We start from the raw sequence: 12,806 nt of genomic DNA, 5'->3' as shown, positions 1-12,806 counted from the left end.
ATTAGCACAAAAATAAGCACCTAGTTTTTATTAGCAGTTTTTAATAGCTTTCTTCCTGCTTCATAAAAATAGTTAAAACTATTTTTTAAATGATATTGATAGCTTATAGAGGAGAATTTTGCATGATCTTCTGCTCATCAGAATTCTTTTTTTTTTTTTTTCTGGACTGCTATTAGTAAAACATCTATTCAGTGTCCCTCTCAGAAGAGATATGAAGAAATAACATTTTTAAAAATCAGTTTTCCTCACTAATCTGATGTCTTCAGAACATAAACAGTTTAACATGTAACATAAATATTCCAAGAGGACATAATGAAGATCCTAAGGAAAACTCTGAAGATAAGCTATTATTTATTTCACTAACCAAAACACATTTAAAAAAAACAACCTATCCAAACACATTTCTCAACCAAGATAAGAATTGAGTACCTAACACCTCAGGCAAAACTGAAATGCACCTACTTGAGCGTACAGGGTGGGAGGAGGGGGAAGAGCAGAAAAAAGAACTATTGGCTACTAGGTTTAATACCTGGGTGATGAAATAATCAGTACAGCAAACTCTTGTGACACATGTTTACCTCTATAACAAACCTGCACACATACCCCTGAACCTAAAATAAAAGTTTAAAAAAGCTGAAATGCTACACTTAGTAAGGAAGACCAAGCTAATGAAGAACATTCTGCAAGTGTAATCTGAATGCTTACCAAAACATAATCTTTAAAATTCCTTAAATTCAAGAGCACAAAAAAGGAGTATATCCATGTTTTTAAGCAGCAATAATTACCATTCATCTCCCTAGTAAAATAAATATTATATTAATTAACACCACCTAAAGGCCAATAATAACTAGCTAAAAATCAAGGCTACTAATACGATTCCATTTTAAAAGTGAAGTGGTGATTGTAGATAGATATACTGTCGCTAAGAATAAAGTGCCTCAAAAATTCTTTCCTAATAAATCAGCAAGTATTGTACTAGGCTTAATAGGCCTAAGGATAATTTTTAGGCTCCACCACTAAAACATCTACCAAAACCCCACCCAGCTCTAGAACTGTATATTTAAACACATAATACAAGACTCTTCATATACCAAGGAAAATGTATAGCATAGCTGTTACTGGTAAACAAGAGCATTAGTGCTGGACTTAAACTGCTAGTTACCAGCTGTGTGACCTTGGTCAAGTTACTGAATCTCTCTGACCCTCAATTTCCTCATCAATGCAACAAAAGCAGTAATAATACCTACCTTGCAATATTGTTATGAGACATAAAGTAAACTCTCAAGAAATGAGAGACTATTAACTTTGACTATTACCTATGTATGATATATATTCTAGTATTAATATAATTCTGTATTATTAATGTATAGCTACATAGAATTTTAGCTGTAGCTAGAATTATATTTAGCATTATACAGTTATTAAGAACACAGGCACATAGAAAAACACTCAATAAACAGTAACTAATATTATAGAGCATATATAATAGATGGAATATAAGTATTCTAGTAAATACATGGGCAATACCTCAAATAGCTCATAAAAGATGGATTTAACTAGTATGTAAACAAACATGAAAAAAATCAGCCATATTATTCTGTAAATGCTGATTTTGGGTTCTGCTAATGCTGATTTTGCTTGAGAAATGCTATTATATGGAAGGGGAGTGGGACTTAATATGAACTCATTCATTCATTCATTTATTCACTACTTATTCATTCATTCTCAGACACTGTTCTTTTTTTTTTTTTTTTTTTTTTTTTTTGAGACGGAGTCTCGCTCTGTCGCCCAGGCTGGAGTGCAGTGGCCGGATCTCAGCTCACTGCAAGCTCCGCCTCCCGGGTTCACACCATTCTCCTGCCTCAGCCTCCCGTGTAGCTGGGACTACAGGCGCCCGCCACCTCGCCCGGCTAGTTTTTTGTATTTTTTTAGTAGAGACGGGGTTTCACCATGTTAGGCAGGATGGTCTCGATCTCCTGACCTTGTGATCCGCCCGTCTAGGCCTCCCAAAGTGCTGGGATTACAGGCTTGAGCCACCGCGCCCGATCCAGACACTGTTCTAGAAACCTGAGATGCATCAATTAATAAAGATTCATGCATTCAAGTTTACATTCTGGGAATACAGATAAATAATAAACATAATAAATAAGTAAATTACATATAATATGTTAAAAGGTGATATATGATATGGGAAAAAAGGTGGGTAAGGGGCATCAGAAGCGTGGAGGTCAATGGTAAGCTGCAATTTCAAATAGGGTATTAAAATGGGCCTTGTTAAGGATGTAACTGAGCAAAGACAAGATGAAATGAGGGAGTTGCTCTTAGGAATATGTAAGGGTGTGAGGGAAACCCCACAGCACCAGTTGCTACCTAGGCATTAAAAGTAGAACCCAATGGCTTAAGCCTGTGGCCAGAGATAAGAGCTTAGAGGCATAGCTCTTGCTTACAAGATGGGGCTCCTCACTTTTCCTGTTGCTTCCTTTACTTTAAACGAACCATTCAGGCTTTTGCTCACAAGCATAGTTAGCCACATCCTATTCCTACATATATATAAAATACACATATACATGCATGCTGCTAGTTGCCATACTCTCTTTCTGCCTGACTCTTCATTACTGCCTCCTGTGACCAGGGACGAAGGACTGGCCTTCTGACTCATTGCTCCCTCCCTGCCCAGCATCTGTAATAATCAGTCTTTGAACTTATTTTCTATTGTAGTGGTGTATTGACTTGCACCTTCCCTCTGAAGAACCAGGGTCTGCCCCAGGCCAGGATTTTCCTGGGATGCCAAGAAGAACACAACATCAGGCTCCCAGTGCCAAAGCAATGGTCAGACGGCATAAACTGGACATAAGTCAGACAAGAGCCACAAAGGCATATGCCAGTATAAACAAGCTTCCTGTGTGAGGGACTCCTTGGTCATGGGTCAGACAACCAGGCATCAGGCCGTTCTCCAGGTGAAAGAAGTTTCCTGTGAAAGGCAAGCTGTAAACACCTATATCCAGCTCCCTGAATTTCCTGTTAGGGCAAGGTTGCCAGCCGCTCTGGTGCTGGAACCCCAATTTAGCTGGGGGCTCTCAGAACAGAAGGACCACTCTGTGCAGAAAGAATGCCCAGTGCAAAGGCTCTGCTTGTTCGTTATAAATTGTGTGGTTGGTGGGGATCAGAGTGCTGGCGCAGCAACATTTTGGAGTATATTTCACCCTCTTGAGTTTTAGGGAAGGGGGATAAGTAGAGATTTGGACTTGTGATCATCTAATTTTGGTGTATTGGAGAAACTTCTTTAAGACCTGAAGAAGACAGTTCAGGATACTGAAACTAGCAGAGATCACTTCTTCCCTTAGGGGGCACACTCTTGCCCTTATATTTTCATTTTCTCTGGCTCTTCTAACACTGGGTATATGCAGATATCGGTCTTTTCTTGAATGCAGTAGTAATCTCCAAGATTCAAGTTGGAATTGTAAAGGAAATAAAAGAGCAAGACTATTAACATTTTGCATTCTAGGATATTCAGGTCAAACTTGCTCAGGGGAATAGGGTCTCCCATACTGTCAACTCTTAACATACAAGAATGCTATATTATGCAATAATTGGGAATGGGGGAAAAAAAAAAAACAAACATGCTACACTAAAATTTGGGATCAAATGAAAGCAATCAATTTGGTATTGTCTTGTTTTGTCATCTCTGTGCATGTTTTCTTCAGAGCCCTGCAGGAAATAAGTAGTTGGCATAATACCCAACTACTAACTGCGGTTCCTTAACCTGTGAAGAAAATAGGATTGAATCTATGAAGAAGGTAGGGAGCAATGAGTGAGGCTGAACCTGTAGGAGACAAGGTTAGAGAGGAAGTAGAAGGGTTTGAGCAAGGAAAATGACACTACCTTATATAACAGAGTATTTCCCCATTGGAGTACAAGCCCTTTTAATTTGGGTTTTCTGTTTCCTGTGGCCAAAAGCATTCCTAGCAGATACCTCATCTTTCTCTTCCTGGGCTTTAGCTCATCAGTTAATTCTCTTTCCACTGGAGGTAACAGATTTCATATTAAGGAAAGTGACATTTCCTCACAGTACTTCTTACCAATGTTTATGTTATCTTTTACAGATCACAGGGAAATACATCTTCACAGCAGATAGGAGCAAAATACGACTTGAATAGTTCTATTCTCATCAAGACTATTTGTAAGAAATAGGCACCGGAGATCGAGCTGAAGAAAAAAGATTTACTTGAAACTCCAGGATAGCGACAATACTGATGGCACCTTATGGGGTTTGGCTTGGAATTGGAGGTTGCTATGGAGAGCTCAGCAGCTGTCTAGGGAGTGCTCTAGTGCTCTTTCCCTTAAAGTGATTCAATTACTTTCTATATTTCTTTGTTTCTGTTTCATTAGTAAGAAGAGCTTCCCTCTGTGCCATTTAATTCAAATTCATTAGAGAGGGGCTAAGACTGGCCCATTTGCCAAGCCACACCATACAAGTCCAAGGTTGCTGAGAAGATTGTGGATTAACTACTTATAGATCAGCTGTCCAGGCATGGTCCATTTAGCTGTGGGACAGATAGGGCCCTGTCCTGTGATATGGAATAAAGGCCTTCAAGGCAACTGAGATGCATGAGTCAATGAATGAATAAATATCAAAGCAATTTGGACAGGGCAGGCAATAACAGGGATCTCTATAACATCTGCTTTCTCTCCATCAGCAAGCAGCATTTTATAAGAGCCTGTTTCCCCTGGATCTCTCTTATACTCAATATGTAATCTGAAAAATCCTTTCTGTGGCCTGCATTTCTTTGCAAGACTCAGTTCATTTGGAACGATAGTGTCCTGACAGTTGTTTTTGTTTCCTTCTTTCTAACATATCAACCTTTTGAAATCTGAACCCAATGGAGTATGTCAGCACAACCAGGCAGGTTTCTGGTAGGACTTCACTATTAAGGTGGCATTATGACTCCTGTAAGCCCTAGGAACTTTTACTTTCATGAGCCCCATCCTCAAATAAAAAAACATTACGACTATGTTGGTATAAGGACAAATATAATACAGAATAGACAGATACAGGCTGGAGTCATTATTGATATATTCATTTATGTCCTCAAATTTTAAAAGAAATTAAAATGTTTTCTTGATCCCTAAAAGTATCATGAGCCCCAGACACTGTGTCTGCTGCACCAACTGGGCAAGTTGCCCTGCTTGCTGTGTATCTTCTTTAGGATCACATGCTTTGCACAGTCAGATTTTCATAGCATCCTAACCTTCTTAGTCTTGCCTTCCAATAACGCTTATGCCATAAAAACATGCCAATCAGGCCAGGTGTGGTGGCTCACACCTGTAATCCCAGCACTCTGGGAGGCCGAGGCGGGTGGATCACCTGAGGTCAGGAGTTCGTGACCAGCCTGGACAACATGGTGAAATCCGTCTCTACTAAAAATACAAAAAAATTATCCGGGCATGGTGGTGCACACCTGCAATCCCAGCTACTCAGGAGGCTGAGGCAGGAGAATCACTTGACCCAGGAGGCAGAGGTTACAGTGAGCCTAGATCACGCCATTGCACTTCAGTCTAGGCAACAAGAGCAAAACTCCATCTCAAAAAAAAACAAAAATAAAAGTAAAAAAGCCAATCATTTTTCTGAAAGTTTTGAAATCTACATTTTTAAAGTTAAAGGTAATGATTTTTACATGATACCTAGGAAATTCTAATGCCTTTAGATTTCTCGTTTCCATGTGGAGATATCAACTATTTTGCAGAATTAAATAAGATAAGGACATAAAAACACATTGTAAACTACGAATCATTTTACAAAGGCTAGGTATTAATACACCTCTCTAAAAATTTAACTTCAATACCTTAATCAAAATTGTAACTATGCCAGTTCAGTTTTATTTAGAGATACTTTGGTTAAAAGGCGAGTAATGGAAAAATCAAGAGAAATGGCCGCTATTGATTCATCACTGACTTTTATTCTTGAAAGCAGCATAACTGTTAAGTCAGTGCTTTTTCAAACAACTCAATGAGGCTCTTTTCCTGCAAAACATTGATGTGATTAGTATGCCTCTTCAGAACGACAGGAGAGCATCTGTTCTTTTCCATAAAGCCTTTCCTTGGAAGACCTTTGCAGTTCTAAATACAAAGGTGAGTCCAGTCTGTCTTAATATGACTGAAGGAAGAAAGAAGCAAAGATCCCTCTTCCCTAGATGGATTAGTGTAACAGCATTGCTGGTGAAAATTCTTTCCCTTCCATCATAAATCTAGACTATTGTTAGCTATGTGTACCAGTTGCTAAAGGAGACCAATCATGCATGCTTTGGGATAAAAGCATCTTGGCCATATCATCTCCCCACTAATCCAGATTATAAAACACAGAAGAACAGGAAATAACTCACTACCAATTTAAATGCATAATTTCAGACAATCCTAAAACTAAGAGGAACTTTGAAAGTTCAACTAAGGCAATTCCCTCCCTTTATCACAGACACGTATGTTGTGAGGCTTCAACAAGATGAATCACTTGTTCTTTATATAACATTTTTAAAAAATACTAAAACATCTTTAAAGACATTGTTTTATGATAATTAGATTATCTTTGTGGTGTAGGGGAGATGTACAATCATCGGACCAAAATTTAGAGGTGGGCAGACTTTTTCTATAAAAGACTGAATAGTAAATATTTTAGGCTTTGCAAGCCATATAGGGTCTCTGCTGTACTTTCTTCTTTTTCTTCTTCTTCTTCTTCTTTCAACTACCTTTAAAATTACAAAAACTTGGCTGGGTGTCATGGCTCATGACTATAATTTTAGCACTTTGGGAGGCTGAAGCTGGAGGATCACTTGAGGCCAGGATTTGAAACCAGCCTGGGAAACATAGTAAGACCTAATCTCTACAAAATTGTTTTTAAAAATTTGCTAGGTATGGTGTATGAGCCAATAGTTCCAGCTACTCAGGAAGCTGAGGCAGGAGGCTGAACCCAGGAGTTTGAGGTTATAATGAGCTATGATTATGCCACTGCACTCCAGCCTGGGCCTGGGTAACAGAGCAGGACCCTGTCTCTTAAAATATGTGTGTGTGCGTGTGTGTGTGCGTGTGTGTGTGCGTGTGTGTGTGTGTGTATGTATGCATGTATACACTCTTCTTTTCTCACTAACCATAAAAAAACAGGCAGGTCAGATTTGCCCTGTGCGGCTGTGCAGGTTGTGATTTGCCAGTTCCTGAACTAGATAGTAAAACTGAAGCAATAAGAGATAATGTGTCAAATCACCTTATAAAACAATGATAAAATCAAGAGCAAAATTTAAATCTTCATACCTCATTCAGTATACCATTCTATATCTATGAAAAATCTCTACTTTACCTGAAATTCATCGAAACATAGGAGACATGCTTCTTCACTGATTTCTTCAGCTATAGGAGCTATTGGGTCATATGATTTAGCCATGAATCCTGGTTTCCTTTTTGGCAAACTCTGTTTAAGGCGATGTATTCCTTAAATGAATGAAATTAAACACAGATGAAATACATTAGTGTATTTTAGACAATTATGACATTTTAAAAATCTCTAAATGAAACTTTAGTATGGACGTAAAATTAAGTTTAAATTTCATGTAAAATCAAATTTGATCATTGAAATTGTTTGCATTTTCTGTACTTCAAAATAAGTTGTTCAAATATTATTGTGTTCTTATAGTTGTAAGGAAACTTCAAGGTCATTCCATTTCTACTCTTCAATCATTTCAGAAATTACAAGGTAATAGACAAGTGACTAGATGCATCAACACATCCACCTTAGTCGTGTATTTCAGGGATGAGAGCAGAGGATATGATCCTGCCCAAGTAGTGTATATTATGTCTAGCATATGCAATCAGAATGTGTCCTTATCTCTAGCCTAATACACTAAGGCCAGTCCACTTCATTCATTATGTGTGTACTAAATGCTGCAAGTATTAGAGGAAAAAATCACATGATTCCTGCTCTGGGGAGGTTACAGTGCAACTGGTAAACAAATCGTGCAAAACTGGAATAACATAAGATCACTAGGAAAGCAATAAAGCTTCTATGCCTACTCAAACTGAATGCCTACATGCTAAGGTAACACAGAGTAAAGGACCTAATCAAGAATCACTTATTTAAACAGGTGCATTTTTAACATTTTTTATTGGCCCTTAGTAGAAACAGAAAACGCCTAAGCTTCATATAGTAATCTCTGTTCTCTGATTTGAAAGTATTAAATTAGTCTTAAGGACCAATTCTGGACACATTACTGACTGTTTCAACATAGCACAAAACAAATGGAACCAAATAAAATCTTACTGAAAGCAAAAATCTAATTTTTAAAAAGCGTATATGTTCATTCAATCAAGAAAACCATTCTGTAGTGTTTCCCCACTGAAAAAAACTTATTTCAGATCATTGCTTACTTTTGTGCACATCTAGCATGAAACCATGAAAATGAACCCGTTTTTTCCTCTTCATTTCCACATAAGCATAAAACATGTCCATCACCATTGTTTTTCCTGTACCTTAAAAACAAAAACAAAAAAAAAATAAGAATACTATTAAATAGTATGTACTGATTGCTGTAAAGATTGTTCATTAGCTTTGAGATAATGAAACCATACTCTTCCACTGGGAAGCTGAAGACTATGTCACTTCTTTAGAAGGGGGAGCTTACTTTGTATGTTAAACTAGCTAAAAATAAAATGCTGATATTACTCTTTTCTGTTAAAATCCTGTTTATAGGAAACACAACAATTACTTAACATTACAGGGGCTATTTCCCCCTGAAAACTATGTTCATAAACTGGCAAGATTTACAGTCTTCTCTTCCAAAAGACACTAGCATAAATAAAATAATTAATTAAAAATTTATTGGGTCATTACTATGCATGAGGAACTGTTTTAGGCACTACAGGAAAATTCAAAAATGAAAAATAAGAGAAGAGGCTGGGCACGGTGGCTTATGCCTATAATCCCAGCACTTTGGGAGGCCAAGATGGGAGGATTGTCTGAGCCCAAGGATTCAAGACCAGCCTGGGAAGACCAGCCTGGGAAACACAGCAAGACCCCCAACTCAAAAAAAAAAAAAGAAGAAAGAAAAGAGAAGAAAGATGAAATATAAAGATTAGTATCTAACATAAATATTGAACATGAATCATATATGTAGATTAGAGCTAGAGAATTGCCAATTTTAACACTTCCATTTTTTAAAAGCTGAGAATATAGATCTCTCAAAATAAAACCTACTTGAGGAAATTCTGATACAGTCAATCCTTATAATTAAATTATCTAATTTTCAACACTAAAACTTTTAATGACTACAATCGAATCAGTAGAGTAGAATACTCTTATCTGAGAATTCAGTTACTCAAGGCCCACAATCAATCATAGTCTAAAGATATTAAATGGAAAACTCCAAAAACAAACAATCCTCAAGAATTAAATTATGCAGCTCTCCTGAGTAGCATGAAGAGACCTCATGCCATCCCATTCCATTCCACCCAGGACATAAATCATCCCTTTGTCTGGCATATCCACACTGTATTCACTACCCTCCTGTTGGTCACTTAGTGGCCTTCTCTGTTAAAAACATAGTATATATAAGTTGGGCGCGGTGGCTCACGCCTGTAATCCCAGCACTTTGGGAGGCCAAGATGGGCAGATCACATAAGGTCAGGAGTTCAAGACCAGCCTGGCCAACATGGCAAAACCCTGTCTCTACTAACAGTACGAAAATTAGCCGGGCATGGTGGTGGGCACCTGTAATCCCAGCTACTCAGGAGGCTGAGGCAGGAGAATAGCTTGAACCTGGGACGCGGAGGTTGCAGTGAGATGGCGCCACTGCACTCCAGCCTAGGCGACAAGAGAGAGACTCCGTCTTAAAAAAAAAACAAAAACAAAACCATAGGGTTCAGGACTATGTGAGGTTACAGGCATCCACTGGAACTATCCTCTATGAATAAGGGGAAACTACTGTAATTGAATATCCAACAGCCTGAGAATTTAATGCAGGTAGCATAAAATGTCTTATCCCCTCTCAGGAAGCCTAGGGCATTCGGGTCAGTGGCCCAAGCTCAGTTTGTACCTGGCATTCCTCAGTAAGCCAGACCAGCACGTGCTGGTCTAGTCTCACATCCTCCCTACTTCCTCGTCTCCCACCACCACAAGATTACTTCTTGTCTAGTAATTCCTTTGCAATTAATAGAATCCAAAGGCACTTCAGAAAGTAAGAAGATCTAAATCTTATCTTTTGGGTTTCCTCCATGCCACAAGATGACACTGGGCCCATGCCATTTGAATGTCAGAGTGCTTTTGTATATGAAAAAACAATCCACCAAACATTTTTTTATGAAGAAGTCATTTTGATGGCAAGTCATTCATTGCAAAAATATTCAGTACGGTATCTCTTGATATAGTGATTAGCAGTAGATTTTAAGTAATTATATTTACCCAGAAAAGTTAACAAAGTTTCAAATTCCGCTGCATGCAGTGTAGTATACTTATAGATTCAGAATAAAGTCATGAATTATCTAACCAAAAATACATTAATTAATCATTAGGGTAAAGCAAATCAAAACTACAAGATACCACTTTACTTACATTAGAACGACTATTAAAAAAAAAGAAACAGAAAATAACAAGTGTTAGCAAGGATGTACAAAAATTGGAACCTGTGCATTGCTAGTGAGCATAACAATGGTACTGTCACTGTGGAAAACACTATGACAGTTCTTCAAAAAATTAAACACAGGCCAAGTGCAGTGGTTCACGCCTATAATTTCAGCACTTTGGGAGGCCTAGGAGGGAGAATTGCTTGAGACTAGGAGTTCAAGAAGACCAGCCTGGGCAACATAGCAAGATCTCATCTCTACTAAAAATTTAAAATATTAGCCAGGTTTGGTGGTGCATGCCTGTAGTCCCAGCTACTCGGGAGGCTGAAATGGGAGGATTGCTTGAGCCCAGGAGTTCAAGGTTGCAGTGAGCTATGATCGTGCTACTGCACTCCAGCCTGGGCAACAGAGAGAGACTTTGTGTCCAAAAAAATAAATAACTAAACATAGTGTGACCGTAGGATCCAGCAATTCCACTTCTGAGTATATGCACAAAACAACTGAAAGCAGGGATTCAAACAAATACTTACACCTCAATATTTACAGCAGAATTATTCACAATAGTCAAAAGATAGAACAACCCAAACATCCATTAATGGATGAATGGACAAACAAAAAGTGGTATATACATAAAATGATACAGTTGGCCCTCTGTATCTAGTTTCCACATCCCCGGATTCAACCAACAGTGGATCAAAATTATTTTTAAAATAAAAAATAAGGAACAGGTGGATTGGCTTACGCCTATAATCCCAGCAATTTGGGAGTCCAAGGCAGGCAGATTACTTGAGTCCAGGAGATTGAGACCAGCCTGGGTGACATGGCAAAATCCCATCTCTACAAAAAAATATAAAAATTAGCTGGGCACTGTGGTGCATGCCTGTAGTCCCAGCTATTCAAAAAGCTGAGGCAGGATGATCACTTCAGCCCGGAAGGTGGAGGATGCAGTGTGCTGAGATCATGCCACTACACTTCAGGACCTGGGTGACAGAGCGAGATTCTGCTTCAAAATAGTAATAATCATCCTATCATCATAATATAAACAAAAAACAATAAAGTATAACAACTATTATAGCATTTATGTACCACTTACATTGTTATAAGTAATCTAGAGGATTTAAAGTATACAGGACAACACACAAAGTTTATATGCAAAGGCTACACCATTTTACATAAGGGACTTGAGCATTCTCAAATTTTGGTATCCAAGGGGATCCTGAAACCAATCCCCCATGAATACCAAGTATATTATTCAGCCTTAAAAAGGAATCCAACTCATATGCAATGTGCAATAATATGGATGAATCTTGAAGATATTTTGCTAAGTAAAATAATCCAGACCCAAAAGGAAAAATATTGTATGATTCCATTTATATAAGGTATTGAAGAATAATCAAATTCATAAAGACAGAAAGTAGAATGGTGGTTGCCAGGCCAGGGTAGTCAGAGGGTGGGATGTGGAAAATGTGGGAGAGAGGTAGAATAGGAAGTTGTTGTTTAATGGACACAGAGTTTCAGTTTGGGAAGATAAAAATGTTCTGAAGATGGATGGTGGTAATAGTTGTACAACAATATGAACAGACTTAATGCTACTGAATCACACACTGAAAATGTTTAAAAGGGTAAATTTTATGTAATGTGTTTTACCATAATAAAAACAATTGAATACATTTTTTAAAACCTATAGTTAATATGCTTAACGGTAAAAGACTGAACACTTCTCCCCTACAATTTGACAAAGGCAAGGATGTCTACACTCATGTTCTGAAAATGGATGGTGGTAATAGTTGTACAACAATGTGAACAGACTTAATGATACTGAATTATATGCTGGAAATGTTTAAAAGGGAAAATTTTATGTTATGTGTTTTACCATAATAAAAACGATTGAATACATTTTTTAAAACATACAGTTAATATGCTTATTTGTAAAAGACTGAACACTTCTCCCCTCCAATTTGACACAGAAAAGGATGTCTACACTCACTATTTCTATTCAACATTGTACTGGGAGTCCTAGCTGGTGCAAGGAGGCAGCAGAAAGAAATAAAATGCATAAAACTTTAAAGAAGTAAAATTGTGTTTATTGGCAGATAACCTAATTGTATATACACAAAAAAAAAATCCTAAAGAATCTACCAAATCACCACTAGAGTTAATAATTAAATTTAGCAAGATCATAGGATACAAGGTCATCAAAAAATCAA

The 12,806-nt window shown here is 37.7% G+C and overlaps 1 protein-coding gene across 2 annotated transcripts in view; it reads right to left on the bottom strand.

Annotated features, from left to right (window-relative positions):
- AFG1L (AFG1 like ATPase) overlaps nucleotides 1-12,806 on the bottom strand; it is a 221,100-nt gene that overhangs the window by 148,184 nt on the left and 60,110 nt on the right. For both annotated transcript variants that reach the window (XM_025383053.1, XM_025383054.1), the window contains exons 4-5: nucleotides 8,410-8,511; nucleotides 7,346-7,476 (exon numbers count right to left, since the gene is read on the bottom strand). In XM_025383053.1, coding sequence (XP_025238838.1) covers nucleotides 7,346-7,476; nucleotides 8,410-8,511 — 233 coding nt within the window. The remainder of the gene's footprint in view (nucleotides 1-7,345; nucleotides 7,477-8,409; nucleotides 8,512-12,806) is intronic.

The sequence above is a fragment of the Theropithecus gelada genome, chromosome 4 (genome assembly GCF_003255815.1).
Source record: "Theropithecus gelada isolate Dixy chromosome 4, Tgel_1.0, whole genome shotgun sequence".
NCBI classification, from domain to species: domain Eukaryota; kingdom Metazoa; phylum Chordata; class Mammalia; order Primates; family Cercopithecidae; genus Theropithecus; species Theropithecus gelada.
Note: the sequence above shows the minus strand (reverse complement) of the source record. Positions and strands in the feature narration are given on the sequence as shown.